The sequence below is a fragment of the Gorilla gorilla genome, chromosome 1 (genome assembly GCF_029281585.2).
Source record: "Gorilla gorilla gorilla isolate KB3781 chromosome 1, NHGRI_mGorGor1-v2.1_pri, whole genome shotgun sequence".
NCBI lineage: Eukaryota > Metazoa > Chordata > Mammalia > Primates > Hominidae > Gorilla > Gorilla gorilla.
The window spans coordinates 103,176,564-103,191,253 of NC_073224.2; the positions used below are offsets into that span (position 1 = coordinate 103,176,564).

Consider the following 14,690-nt stretch of genomic DNA (forward strand, 5'->3'; position numbering starts at 1 on the left):
CTCAGCCTCCCGACTCCTAGGATTATGGGCATAAGCTATGTTTGCTGCTCAATAAGGGATTTTTCTCTCTTTCTTTTTTTTTCTTTTTGCAGATGGAGTCTTGCTGTGTCACCCAGACTGGAGTGCAGTGGTACCATCTCGGCTCACTGCAACCTCCGCCTCCCAGGTTCAAGCGATTCTCCTGCCTCAGCCTCCTGAGTAGCTGGAATTACAGGCGCGTACCACCATGCCCCGCTAATTTTTGTATTTTTAGTAGAGATGGGGTTTCACCAGGCTGGTCTCCAACTCCTGACCTCAAGTGATCTGCCCGCCTCTGTCTCCCAAAGTGCTGGGACTACAGTCGTGAGCCACTGTGCCCGGCCTCAATAAGGGATTTTTCTAATGACTATGTGCACAATACAGTGTACATATGTTTGAGGAATGAGAGAATGACACATCTGCAACCCTTCCTCTGCTCCACTGGCACGTCAAGACCCTTTCATTTTCCTTCCTGGCACTTGGGCGTGTGCGTGTATGTGTTTGTGTGTGTCTGTGTGTAAGTAATGGCCCAGCATCCTTACCCATGTGAGGGTAAGGATCGTGGTTATTTTGCTTAATGCTGGAGCCTCAGTTTCTACAGTGTTTACACATAGTACCACTTAAGTAAATGTTCGTTGATTGAAAGAAGATTCTTTCGGCCTAGCGCGGTGGCTCATGCCTGTAATCTCAGCACTTTGGGAGGCCGAGGCGGGGGGATCACGAGGTCAGGAGATCGAGACCATCCTGGCCAACATGGTGAAACTTCCGTCTGTACTAAAAATACAAAAAATTAGCCGGGCGTGGTGGCAGGCGCCTGTAGTCCCAGCTGCTCGGGAGGCTGAGGCAGGAGAATCGCTTGAACCTGGGAGGCGGAGGTTGCAGTGAGCCGAGATCGTGCCACTGCCCTCCAGCCTGGGTGAGAGAACCAGACTGTGTCTCCAAAAAAAAAAAAAAAAAAAAAGGAGATTATTTCTTCCTCTGGTTTTATAGCTGAGAAGCTGATGTCTCCTCGACTTCCAACTGGAACCTTGAACCCCCACATTTCTGGACCTTGAGCATTCCTCAAGTAGGAAGATGTAATGCACCTTGACCTCTTTCTAAATAAGACACTTCCCCAAATAAGGGGAGTTGAGAGTGAACAGTCTTCACGTCTCCACCCACTTCCAGATCCCAGAGGAGACAGACATCGGATGGCTGGTGAGAGAGAAGCCTTTAATGAAAGATGAGTTGCAGGCTTGGACCTCTACTCTTGCGCCCTTGGTGTGTGTGGAGGTGGGGTGGGCAGGGGTGGGGTTATGGAGAGGGATAAGTGGGGTGAGGTGGAAGCAGGGGGAAGAGGCAGGTCTAGGAGGGTGGAGAGGAAGGGCGCTGCCCAATGTGGCTGTCTGCTCAACTGTTCTCCCAGAAGAAATTGTTACAGGCCACTGTGAGAGCAGCCACAAGCACCACATACTCCTGGAAGTCCACCTCCCCGTCTCCATTCTCGTCTAGCTCCTTCATCACCTTGTCCACAGCATCCACATCCTTCTGGGCCTGTGGTGGGAGGAGAGGAAGAGGGAGGTGTATAAGGAAGGGTACAGCACTGAGTCAGAGGCAAGGGGGTGGTTGAGGAGCAGGAGGCAAAGATGAGCGAGAGGAACTGCATTGAATTATGGGACTCTTCTAGGCCTCCTCAAAACTCTTGAGGGCTCCTGTTGCCTACAGCATAAGCTCTTTCACCTGGCAGAATGAATAATAATGACACCAGTTACCGTATGTTCAGTGCCTATAATAAAGCAAGCACTACACTAGGAGCTTTACAAGCACTGTCTAATTTAATTCTAATACAAATAATGTGAGGTATGTTTCATTATTTCCATTCTAGAGAAGAAACAAATTGGTAATCGGTGGTTAAATAAATATGCCCAAAGTCCCACAGCTAGGAAGTAGCAGGGCTGGAATTTGAACCCAGTCCAATAAAACCTCAAAACCGGTGCACTTTCTACCGTATCCTGAGGCTTCTTTACTTTGGGGCCCTGGTTAGCCTTTGCAGCCTAGTTTTCTACATCCTTCATGCCAGTTGAATGAAACTACTGACATGCTCCACATTCTTCTTTCTCCCATGCTTTTGTTCATTCAGTTACCTCCTCCTAAAATGTCTGCATTTACCCAGATAATCTTCCAATGGAAATCCATGGTTCAAGTGCCACCTCTTCAGGAAAGCCATCTGACTTCAATCAGGTTAATAATCTCTCATAACCCTTTCTGGTACATCTGTTAAGGCTCTGTGTACTTCCTGGAGTTCATGGTTTACTTTTAAGTGTCAATCTTTCCCTTCTAAGTCTGTGAGTCTTATTATTGATGAATCTACACAGGGCCTAACACTTAACAGGTGATCAATAAACCAGGGCATTTTGACTTGACCCAGGAGGAGTAGGGGAGCCTGGAAAAACCCAGGAGAGAAGCCTGGGAAAGGAAAGAAAGAGGCTAGGCTGAGCTGGAGGTGGGGTGGGGAGATAGCAAGGGGGTGCCCACCCCATTCCCCCAACCTTCACCCACTCCACTCCCACTCCACCACTCTATGCTCACATCCAGGAAGCCAGAGAGCTCCGTCTGCAGCAGCTCTTTCAGCTCCTTCTTGCTTAGCTTGTACTTGTCCCCCTCTTTGCCCGAGTGGGCGTGGAACACGTTGATGAGGGTCTCCATCGCCGTCTCCAGCTCAGACCCCATTGCAGCAGTGCACCTACCCACCCCCATCATGGAAGTGAGCTGAGGACCAGGCCCGGAGTACCTGGGGTCTAGGTGAGGGGAACCCTCAGGCCTGGCCCTGACTGACAGCTCAAATAGCTGTGGGATTAGAGCCCTACTGCAATTGATCTTTGCCTGAGATTTTACAGTGTGAGGGAAACCCCAAGAGACCTAAGTGCAGGCGTGTTCTCTGTGTCCCTCAGTCTGTACCCCAGCCAGAGGGAATCAGGGTTGGGGCATGGAGAGAGAGCAGTTGGAGCTGGGCTGGCTCCAGAGGCCTTTGGTAGATGTCTGCAGTGGCTGCCCAGGCAGGGATTGAGGAGGGTGGGGCAGGCAGGGGTGGTCACAGGACTGGGCCATGCTTCCTCTGGCTCTATTTTTACCCTGGACCTTGCCTGTCTAGCATAGCCAAGCTCTGCTGTTGAGGGTGGTGGGCTGGGGTGTCCACTACAGCCTTCCTTCTGCTGCCCACCCCTAGCAAGGAGTCAGTCTGGTACCCTCGGTCAGCCTGGTAGAGGCGATGGCAGCCCAGTGGGTGGCCTAAGCCTTCTGGGGGAGGGAGGTCTCACTGACTCTGAGTTTCCTGTCAGCAGCTGGGGGCCCCTTTTGGTCCTTCAACTCTGTTCTCTCCTGAACATGTCATTTTGGCTTCTTTGGGATATGCTCCCATTGCCTCTGCAAAATTATCCCTTCCATCTGGTGGGTGGCAGAAGGGAGAGAGGAATGTCTGAGCCTTTTCCTTGGAGCCAGAGTTCCCAGGGAGTGGGAGAGGAGACCTGCAGGCGTTGTCCCTGCGACTGCTCACTCCTGGTTGATTCGGGGATAGTGGGAGCAAGGGGAATGGGGCTGCTGTGTGTTGGGGGAGATAAAGGGCTGAAAGCATGTGGTCCTTTGAGTTCAAGGGGCTGGGAGAGAGTAGGAGAAGAAAGGAGAAAGGAGTGGTCTGTTGAGAGAGAAGACTGCCAAGCCGGGGGGCCTCTTTCCCTTGGCCCTGGGACAGTCTGGCCTTCCACAACCCCGGGGGGGCAGCTCAGGTGTCTCGGATCAGATGTCCCCATCCTTCCCCAGGCCTAGGGGGCTGGACAATGGCCCCTGATCGAATGACATCCCAGTTCTTCAATGGGGCCCTTGTGAGTGTCATCCGAACTCCAGACCTGAGAAGCAGTTGTCACAGAGACATGGGGGAGATGGAACCCAAGCCGTGGCTGATGAGGGGATAAGGGGTGCTTGAGGGAGGGATGCTGGTAGCTTGATTACCTGCTCCATGCCAGAGGGGCAGCTGGAGGTCACCTGGAGCCCTAAAGCAGCCTGGGATTTTACGTGGTGGCAGTTCTGAGAGGACTTGGGGGCAGGGGAGATGGGAAAACAGAGGTAAGAATGGGGGGAAAGAGGAGTCAAGAGGTCTGGGCCAAAAAGGGGAGAAGGAGAAAGGGGAGGTCCTGTGGAGGTCGAGTTGGGAAGGGGCACAGCACCCTACATCTCTGCTTCCCCATATCATGGGAGCTTCGCCCTGCCACCCCCGGACTCCCCTGGGACCTGAGCTCTTGGCAAGGCAGGGTGGGGGTGGCAGAGACTAAGGCTGGCAGGAGAGGTGGGGGCAGAAACAGCTGTTGTATCTGCTCTCTTCTTACCCCACAGGAGGTGAGGCAGGGGAGGGCTGGGGCCCTTCCCAACACCTGGGAGACAGAGGGGGCCTTGGCAGGGACTTGAGGGCTCCCTGTGGGAGGGCCAGGCGGCCAGGAAGCTCATGGTGGGTTCCCCACTGGCTTCCTCCTTTGCTGAGCTGCCAGCTCTCTCTCCGACCTTCAGTTCATTTGTCTCTCATCACCACCTTCCAAACCCTGTCTCCCCCAAATCCCAAACTGCCCTCACCCTGACTGACTCCTCCCAGATCCTCAGTGCTCCACAGTGCTATGGTCCCCAGCCTCTTGGAGCCCTTCTGAAGACCCCTCTCCCTGAAGCTGGCAGGCCAGGGACTAGCCCAGTGGGGCAGGGTACTCACGGTTGGCCTGGGCCTGAGGTGGGAGCAGGTTCTGGACAGATGGCCAAGGCTGCAAATGTGGCTGCTGGAGCTGTGTGTGGAGACCTGTCTTCAACAGTCCCTCCCCCGCTGACCCCCCCACCGACTCCACCCCTTCACAGACGAACACCCTGTGGGGCAAGGGGCCAGGAGCAGACAGAGGCGCCCTCTGTCTCCTGGGCTGGAACAGGCGGCCCTTGTCTCTTTCCCAGCCTTGCTTGCCCCGTTCCTTTCTCTCCAGGCAGCAGTGGATGGTGCAGGGGAAAGAGGTGGGAAGGAGGTCCTGGGAGGGACGCTGGATGTCTTACCCCAAGCTGGGCCTTGCAGTACCTGTGGCTGGCTGTGCTGGTTGAGCCGGGTAAGGGGGGAATTCTGCTGAGGGGGTCTTAGTCTGTGGCTCCTCCATGGGGCCTCACTGAGAGGACCCTCAGTGAGAAACTTAGTCTTGGGAGTCTGAGAACCCACAGAGGCATTTCAATCCAGGACTCTTCTCTGGGGGTCTCAACCTGGATCCCCCTCTGTGTGTGGGGCCTCAGCCTGGGGTTGTCTGAGGGATCTAGGTCTGTAGCATCCTTTGTGGGATCTCATTCCAAGGGGCCTCTGTGTGTGTCTCAGATTGGGCCTCTCAGTGTTGAGCTCCCTCGATTGGTTGCCTCCCTCTTCCCCCCTCAGCATACACACTCCTGATTAGACATGGGTATGGTGGCAGCAGCCCCCAGTATTGAGAGGACTAGGACCCTGGGACCCCTGCCGAATGAGATCTGTCCAGGCAGCTCCTCTCCCTGACCAAGTGGGGGCGCTCGTGTGGCTGGCAGGGAGCCCGGGTCCAGGCCTGAGGGCTCAGGGCGAGTGGCCTGATTGGGCTGTCTCTGGTCTTCAGAATCGACCACGGAAATTTGACACCTCCGGGCTTGGAAGCAGCTCTCTCCTCCTTCCCCGCTGCTTATAAACCTCAGCCCTGAGGCTCCAGCTCACTCTGCCCCATCTCCTTGCCTGGTGAGTCTCATGGCTGACCCTGGAGGGAGGCTGGAGATCATTTTTTCTTCCTGGGCTCCTAGGTCCCTCCCCCAGAGCCAGCTCAGACAGGAATTCAGGAAGCAGCTTTGGATGATCGAGCAACAGTGCGTGCAGGAGTGCGTGACGGGGTGGACAGAAAAGAGAATGCCTCTTCCAGCCCCACCCGCTGCACCCCAGGGGGTTGTGAGTGCCTGTACTAAACCCGTCCTGGAGCAGGGAGTCAGAGACGCCCCGTTCCAGGACCCTTGTCACCGGGAGACAGGAGCGGGGAGGATCTGTGGGGTCCTGGGTTCAGCACTCTGCCCTGCTGCCGCTGAGGAGAGGTAAGGGTGGAGCGGGACAGAGAAAATGGGTCTGTTCAGACGGAGCCAGCTCTGACCAAAGGGGACATTTGCCAGACCCTGTGCTTCTCTGCTGGGAGGAGCGGTTAGAGTGTGTGTGGGCGGATACGAGTGGCCAGAGACCAGGGCCCAACATAAACAAGCTTTGGAGACAAACAACCTTATGACCTGTGAGGCTGGGTGAGACAAGAAGGGATTCTTGAGACAGACACGCCACAGAGGGGCCACCAGACTCGAAGGACTCCAAGAAGGACCCTCAACTGAAGACCTCCTCTCAAGTAGAGGGGTCTCCAGATCGAGGGATCACCACAGAGGGGTCCCTAAGCCACAGACATTTAAAAAGGACCCCAGATTGTGAGACCTACAGAAGAGGGGGTTTCTGGAGCTGAATCTCCTGCCCCCACCAAAAGTGAGATGCCGTTGCCTGGTCTGCTGCCCCAAGCTCAACCCCTGTCCTCTCCCTCTTTCCCCATATGCCCCCTCCAGGCTGAGACTGATGTGGTAACACCAAGGCAGGGACCTTCTGAACCATTCCTGCATCTTGGGGCTCCCTGACTCTCCCTCTCTGCTCCTTCTCTGTTCCACAGGTCAGCCCTGACAAAGGTCAGCTAGCCCCTTGAGGACATCAGCTTTGGCCTCAGGGTCCTAATGGCAGCAGAACCACTGACAGAGCTAGAGGAGTCCATTGAGACCGTGGTCACCACCTTCTTCACCTTTGCAAGGCAGGAGGGCCGGAAGGATAGCCTCAGCGTCAATGAGTTCAAAGAGCTGGTTACCCAGCAGTTGCCCCATCTGCTCAAGGTAGGCAGAAGTCTGGGACTGAGATTTTGTGAGATGGTGATTATGGGACACTGTGTTTAGGATGTGATGGTGCCGAGTACGGTGATGTGACCACAAGAAAGGGTGTGGGTGGCTGCATGTGTCAATGGTTGCAGGTTTTCTTTTGTTTTTTCGAGACAAAGTCTTACTCTGTTGCCCAGGCTGGAGTGTAGTGGTGTGATCTTGGCTCACTGCAACCTCCATCTCCGGGGTTCAAGTGATTCTCCTGCCTTAGCCTCCTGAGTAGCTGGGATTACAGGTGTGTGCCACCACGCCGAGCCTACTTCTGTATTTTTTAGTAGAGACAGGGTTTCACCAGGTTGGCCAGGCTGGTCTCGAACTCCTGACCTCAGGTGATCCACCCACCTCGGCCTCCCAAAGTGCTGGGGTTACAGGCGCAAGCCACTGTGCCTGACCCAGTTGTGGGTTTTCTTGCCTGGCATGTACGTGTGTGTGTTTGTGTGTCCATGCATATAATTAGGTAAGCAAAGATACTATGTGCCAGTGGGAGTATGGTCTTGTGTCAGAAGATGCTGTTGGGTTCTTGTGTATGCTCTGTGCCTTTCTGGTCTAATTTCCCCAAGACAGGACTGGACCCAGGGATGGCTTCCAGGAGATTCACAGACCATCACAGCTGGAAGGAGGCCAAGAGAAAACACAGTCTGCATTCCTCACTTCACATATATGGAAACTGAGGCCTAGCAGTGGAAAGGGGCTTATCAAAAATGAAAACACAGCCAAATTCATGGAGTCATAGACCTCAGTGTAGGGGGTCTGTGGGTGCATCTGTGTAGACTCCCTACCCGCTATGGGCATCCCCTTACTAGGGTGTAAGAGTCATTCCTTCTCTCCCACTCACAGGCTGGAGTCAGGTCTTAAATTTCATTGACTCTGGCCTCGAAGAGGCCTGGTCATTCTGGCTGTTGACAGTTTGTTTTACATCCTTTCTGAAAATCCACAGATACATTGAAGTGTGTGAATATGGACTCCTTGAACACAATGAGTCTCTGAAACTCATGGTCTTTCATCTGCAAAATCCCCTACAACTTCCAACTTCTCAGACTTTTTTTTGAGACAGGGTTTCTCACTCTGTTGCCCAGGCCACTGTGCGATCACAGCTCATGCATCCTTGACCTTCCGGGCTCAGGCTATCCTCCTGCCCCAGCCTCACAAGTAGCTGGGACTACAGGCGCATGCCACACTGCCTGGCTAATTTTTTCTTTTTTTGTGACAGAGTCTCACTCTCTCACTGAGGCTGGAGTGCAATGGTGTGATCTTGGCTCACTGCAACCTCTGCCTCCTGGGTTCAAGTGGTTCTCTTACCTCAGCCTCATGAGTAGCTGGGATTACAGGTAACCGCTACCATGCCTGGATAATTTTTGTATTTTTAGTAGAGACGGGGTTTCACTATGTTGGCCAGGCTGGTTTCGAACTCCTGATCTCAGGTGATCCGCCCACCTCGGCCTCTCAAAGTGCTGGAATTACAGGTGTGAGCCACCGCGCCTGGCCTAATTTTTAAGTTATTTGTAGAGATGTGGTCTCTCTGTGTTTCCCAAGCTGGTCTCAAACTCCAGGCCTCAAGTGATCCTCCTGCATTGGCCTTCCAAAGTGTTGGGATTACAGTCGTGAGCCACTGTGCCCAGCCAGACGTTTCCTTTCATCTTTTTACTGGAAGCTTTAGGTTCTCTCCTGAAGGGACAGCATTCCTTATATCCTTGTCAAGCAGTGATTGTGGTTTTTTTTTTTTTCTCCTAAATTCAACTTCCTCTGGGCCTGGAAATGGAGGAAGTGACCTCTCTGCTTTTCATTATCTCTAGATTTTAGTTTCTTCTTCTTTCTAAGACTTCCCAGCACCTTGGAAGATCATCTGCCACCTGCCATTCTTCTTATTGCACTCCTTGCAGCTCTTCAGCTCCTGGCTCACTGTTTTCTTCTCATCACTGCTTCTGTTGTTATTCTCAGTGGCTTCAGCATCCGCACAGACAATTCATCCAACATCTGGGCCTTTCAATTTTCTCAACTCCTCATTTCCAAAAAGATTTGTCTTCTTACATCTCAGCATCCCACTCCTCTGTTCATGCTTTAGACTGTGTCATTAACAAAATAACGCACAACTTCCAAAATCTTGATTTCAAGTTTCCCTTTATCTGCTGACCTCCTCCTGTCATTCCAGTTCTGTTCCCCTCTCTAGCTTCTCCACTTCAGCACTTCCCTGACTCCTCAGGTACCTTCAGTCTCTCGACCCTCTCACTTTTGCATCTTCCATCAACATCCCTCGGGTCCTCATTGCCCTTCTTCCTCACCTCAGGTTCTAAGGCTTCTCATTGTAATCACTGCCTTAACCCCATTGATTCTGTCTCTCTCTGTTCTCAACCCAGTTAATCCACCATTTTACCTATAGTAATTTGCCAGTTAAATCCACTGTTCTGCACCTGCACTTGGATAGCTGAATCTGGCTGGAGAAAAATGCACAGCTTTGTTGACTTGTCTCACTTTAAATCTATAACCACAGACCCCAAAAGGGACCCTTGGCAGTGCCTGGCGGTTCTGTGTTTCCCTGGTTGATTCATTTACCAGTTCTTTCAGATGATTATTTCACAATTTGTCTTCTCTCCTCAAAGCTCAATACATCTTTCCACGTTCTCCCTTTTCCTGAGAAGTTTACTCACTGAGAAGTTCAGGAGTTCGAGACCAGGCTGGCCAACATAATGAAACCCCATCTCTACTAAAAATATATTTAAAAAATTAGCTGGTCATGGTTGTGTGTGCCTGTAATCCCAGCTACTTGGGAGGCTGAAGCAGGAAAATTGCTTGAACCCGGGAGGCAGAGGTTGCAGGGAGCCGAGATTGCACCACTGCACTCCAGCCTGGGCAACAGAGGGAGACTCTGTCTCAAAGGGGGAAAAAAAAGGAAAAGAAAATAGGAGCAATCAGGAAACTTGTACTTGCTCCCTCCCCGAAATCAGCAGTCTTCTGTTATGCAAATGATACGTTGCTGCCCCTAAGGCCAACACTTCAGTGGTACCCTGGATCCCATCCCCTCTCACCCACTGCACTCCAGCCTGGGTGACCGACAGAGCGAGACTCCGTCTCAAAAAAAAAAGACTTTCCTCTTGAAATTACTCCTCTCTTTCTTGTGTCCTCAAATTTTCCTTCTCCACTGTATTGTTCTTACCAGCTTACAACTGATACCTCTTTTTTTTTCTGAGACAGAGTCTCACTTTGTTGCCCAGGCTAGAGTGCAATGGCGTGATTACAGTTCACTGCAGCCTCTACCTCCCATGCTCAAGTGATCCTTCCACCTCAGCCTTCTGAGTAGCTGGGACTACAGGCATGTGCCACCATGTCCGGCTAATTTTTTAATTTTTTTGTAGAGACAGGGCCTCTGTATGTGTGCGTGCATGTAATTAGGTAAGCAAAGATACTGTGTGCCAGTGGGAGTATGGGCTTGTATCAGATGATGCTGTTGGGTTCTTGTGTATGCTCTGTGCTTTTCTGGTCTAATTTCCCCAAGACAGGACTGGACCCAGAGCTGGCTTCCAGGAGATTCACAGACCATCACAGCTGGAAGGAGGCCAAGAGAAAACACAGTCCGCATTCCTCACTTCACATATATGGAAACTGAGGCCTAATTTTTAAATGTTTTTGTAGAGGCAGGGCCTCATTATATTGCCCATGCTGGTCTTGAACTCCTAGGCTTAAGTGATCCTCCTGCCCTGGCCTCCCAAAGTGTTGGGATTACAGGCATGAGCCACTATGCCCAGCCCAATCCTTTATTGATGGAAATTTTTCTTATGTCCATTTCTTCCTTGTTGCAAATATCTGTTTGTATACCTACATACTGGTGGAAAAATAACAACATAAGGTAAATGTTTGGCAGTAGAAATATTAGGTTAAGTGGCATGTTCATTTTTAATTTTTTTTTTGAGAAAGGATCTTGCTCTTTCACCCAGGCTGGAGTGCAGTGGCATGATCTCGGGTCACTGCAACCTCTGCCTCCCAGGTTCGAGCGATTTTCCTGGCTCAGCCTCCCTGAGTAGCTGGGACTACAGGCTCGTGCCACCATGCCTGGCTAATTTTTGTATTTTTAGTGGAGACGAGGTTTCGCCGTGTTGGCCAGGCTGGTCTCGAACTCCTGACTTCAGATGATCTGCCCGCCTCGGCCACCCAAAGTGCTGGGATTACAGGGGTGAGCCACCGAGACCAGCTTTCATTTTTAATTTTTGTGAATATTACCAATTTGCCTCCTAAAAAAGTTGTACCAGTTTATATGGCTACCCATACTTCATGCGATGCCTGTGTACTTGTCCAAACTGGGTGTTACTGAGCTTTTACTTTTTGCTAATCTATGACGTGAAAATGGTATCTTTTTCTGATTTACGCTTATATAATTCTGAGTGAAGTGGAACTTAAATTTTTTTTTTTTTAAATTTTTTTGAGACGAGGTCTCACTGTGTCACCCAGGCTGGGCTGGAGTGCAGTGGTGTGATCTCGGCTCACTGCAACCTCCACCTCTTGGGTTCGAGCAATTCTCGAACCGTGCATCACCATGCCTGGCTAATTTTTGCATTTTTAGTAGAGATGGGGTTTCTTTCTTTCTTTCTTTTTTTTTTTTTTTTGAGCAGCAGCAAGATTTATTGCAAAGAGCGAAAGAACAAAGCTTCCACAGTGTGAGAGACCCAAGCGGGTTGCCCGAGATGGGGTTTCATCATGTTGGCCAGGCTGGTCTTGAATGCCTGACCTCGAGTTATCCACCCGCCTTGGCCTCCCAAAGTTGTGGGATTACAGGCATGAGCCACCATGCCCAGCCAGTAACATTTTATAATGTTAAAAAGAATCCTGTAGGCCGGGCGTGGTGGCTCATGCCTGTAATCCCAGACCTTTTGGAGGCTGAGGTGGGTGGATCACCTGAGGTCAGGAGTTTGAGACTAGCCTGGCAAACATGGTGAAACCCCATCTCTACTAAAAATAGAAAAATTAGCAAGGCGTGGTGGTGGGTGCCTATAATCCCAGCTCCTCGGGAGGCTGAGGCAGGAGAATTGCTTGAACCCAGAAGGTGGGGGTTGCAGTGAGCTGAGATCATACTACTGCATGCCAGCCTGGGCAACAGAGTGAGACTCCATCTCAAAAAAAAAAAAAAAAAAAATCCTGTAGATAGTTTAATTGGGATCATATAAAAGATATATTTTAGGGAAAATCAACATTTTTAGCTGATTGAGCCTTTCTCTTTAAGAAAAATATATGTTTATTCCATTTTCTATTTATTCAAGTTTTTTTTTTAATATCCCTGTGGTATAATATGAAATATATAGTTGTCATTTTGTATCCATGGGAATTGTTCCCAGGACCCCCTTGGATGCCAAAATCCATGGATGCTCAGTTACCTTTTTTTGTCCTTTTCTTGTAGAGATGGGGGTCTCACAATGTTGCCCTGGCTGGTCTTGAACTCCTGGGCTCAAGCGATCCTCTCACCTTGGCCTCCCCAAAGTGCTGAGATTACAGGTGTGAGCCACCATGCCTGGCCTCAAATCCCTTATATAAAATCAGATAGTACTTGCATATAACCTATGCACATCCTCCTGTATACTTTAAATTACAAGTAACTCTAGGTTACTTGTATGTATTACATAACCTAGAGTTACTTGTAATACATAATGCAATGCCTACTCATCACTTCATTCACATGGATTCAACTTAGTACTTAGCATGGGGCAAAATTTAAGTTTTGCTTTTTGGAACTTCGTGGATTTTTTTCTTCAAATATTTTTGGTTCTAGGTTGGTTGAATCCAGGGCTGTGGAACCCACTGATACTGATATGGTATTTGGTATTTGGCCTTTGTTTTGTTTCTGTCACAGCTCTTTTTTTTTTTTTTTTAGATAGTCTCGCTCTGTCACCCAGGCTGGAGGGCAGTGGCTTGATCTCGGCTCACTACAGCCTCTGCCTCCCACGCTCAAGCGATTCTTCTGATTCAGCCTCCCAAGTAGTTGGGACTACAGGTGTGCACTATCACACCCAGCTAATTTTTGTATTTATTTTTTTCTTTTTTTGAGACAGAGTCCCACTCTGTAGCCCAGACTTGAGTGCAATGGCGCGATCTCTGCTCACCACAACCTCCGCCTCCCAGGTTCAAGCAATTCTCCTGTCTCAGCCTACCGAGTAGCTGGGATTACAGGCTCCCACCACCATGTCTGGCTAATTTTTGTATTTTTAGTAGAGGCAGGGTTTCACCATGTTGGCCAGGCTGGTCTTGAACTCCTGACCTCAGGTTATCAGCCCGCCTCGGCCTCTCAAAGTGCTGGGATTACAGGCGTGAGCCACCACGCCCAGCTTGCCTAATTTTTATATTTTTAGTAGAGACAGGGTTTCGCTTTGTTGGCCAGACTGGTCTCAAACTCCTGACCTCAAGTGATCCTCCCGCCTCAGCCTCCCAAAGCATTGAGATTACAGGCGTAAGCCACCGCACCCTTCCTGCTTCTTCCTTCTTAATACTTATTTATTTCTCTTTACTAATTGAATGCACCCCCAATATAATGTTACAGTAGCCATCCTTGCCTTCCACTGGCAGTGCTTATAGTATTTTATAATTAAACGTGGTTGTAACTTAAAAAAAAAAGTCTTTTTTAGTTCTTCTGTGAATCAGCTTTGTTCCCTTTAGAGATTCAGTGAGTCTTCTCTGTCTGCATCCAAATGTTGGTTCAAACCTTGAGCATCACACCCTGCCTGAGGCACCCTTCTCTGGTTTGATGTTGAACTATTGTTCAACAGTCAACTTTTTGGTTGTGCTTGTTTATCTGGCAACAGGTCCTTCGATCAGGACATCCAGTTTACTGTTGCCATTGATTTCACAGGCCTATGAGAGAGACCCTGTCAAGGGCCTCTAAAAACCCAGATACTCCATGTCCTTGCCATTCCCCTGATCTAGTGACCCAGCTGGATAAATGAAAAGACACAAGGGTTGTGCAAATGAGCAGCTAAGTACTGGGAGCTTCTCCAGCTTTCTGAGAAAGAGGAGGGTGGCCCCAGAAGGCTCTGACTGGGTCCAACCCTGCAGCATCTCCCTGAGATGCTGGCATTCCTTGGGCCGATCCCATAGCAGCTGCAGTGGTGTGCTGGTGAGAGAAGATTGTGTGGATTTCTTTCCAGCTTTGTATTCAGCGACAACCTGTTTGTGGTTTGTAAGCGGCCATCGTGGAAGTATTTACACAACGGCAAGCACTAGGACTCAGACCCCCCCCACCTTTCTCTGCTGGTGCTCCTTGGAGAGGCACCCCGTGGCAGTGCAGTTTTGGGGCTGCAGCCTCATTCTTTAGAGAAGGGGCAGGTGCCACTGCTCTCTGAGGGAAGGGCCTTGAGAGAATAGCAGCTGACAGTTCTTCCCTCCCTACTTTCTCAAGAACCCCAGTTTCTAACTCTACCCTTCCCTTTGGTGTCTCCTCAGGATGTGGGCTCTCTTGATGAGAAGATGAAGAGCTTGGATGTGAATCAGGACTCGGAGCTCAAGTTCAATGAGTACTGGAGATTGATTGGGGAGCTGGCCAAGGAAATCAGGAAGAAGAAAGACCTGAAGATCAGGAAGAAGTAAAGCCGCCTGGCTGAGATGGGGGTGGGCAGGGCAGGGCTGGTCAGGGCCGAGCAGAACCGCACTCTTCCCAAATAAAGCTTCCTCCTTGAAACACAAATGTTTCTTACTTACACCCCATCCTGATTTCTTTTCTTGAGACCAGAGAGTGGTAAAGCTCTCTCTTG

The 14,690-nt window shown here is 50.4% G+C and overlaps 2 protein-coding genes across 8 annotated transcripts; one reads left to right on the forward strand and one right to left on the reverse strand.

The window, feature by feature from the left end:
• Nucleotides 1-23: 23 nt before the first annotated feature.
• On the forward strand, nt 24-14,623 carry S100A13 (S100 calcium binding protein A13). 7 transcript variants are annotated; one of them, XM_055359816.2, is made up of 6 exons: nt 1,014-1,215; nt 2,138-2,238; nt 5,007-5,123; nt 5,646-5,761; nt 6,711-6,924; nt 14,383-14,623. In XM_055359816.2, exons 5-6 carry the CDS (start codon nt 6,772-6,774, stop codon nt 14,524-14,526), a joined length of 297 nt encoding a protein of 98 aa, XP_055215791.1. In that variant the 5' UTR covers nt 1,014-1,215; nt 2,138-2,238; nt 5,007-5,123; nt 5,646-5,761; nt 6,711-6,771; the 3' UTR covers nt 14,527-14,623. The 7 variants fall into 7 exon arrangements, with proteins under 7 accessions (XP_018878432.2, XP_055215791.1, XP_055215815.1 ...); XM_055359840.2 differs by lacking the exon at nt 1,014-1,215 and having other exon boundaries at nt 2,143-2,238; nt 5,646-6,532; XM_019022887.4 differs by lacking the exons at nt 6,711-6,924; nt 14,383-14,623 and having other exon boundaries at nt 24-1,215; nt 2,171-2,238; nt 5,646-5,760.
• On the reverse strand, nt 1,212-4,862 carry S100A1 (S100 calcium binding protein A1). The gene is made up of 3 exons (XM_019022918.2): nt 4,748-4,862; nt 2,587-2,740; nt 1,212-1,551 (listed from the first exon to the last, which is right to left on the reverse strand). The coding sequence occupies exons 2-3, from the start codon at nt 2,725-2,727 to the stop codon at nt 1,408-1,410; spliced, it is 285 nt and encodes a 94-aa protein (XP_018878463.1). The 5' UTR covers nt 2,728-2,740; nt 4,748-4,862; the 3' UTR covers nt 1,212-1,407.
• Nucleotides 14,624-14,690: the final 67 nt, after the last annotated feature.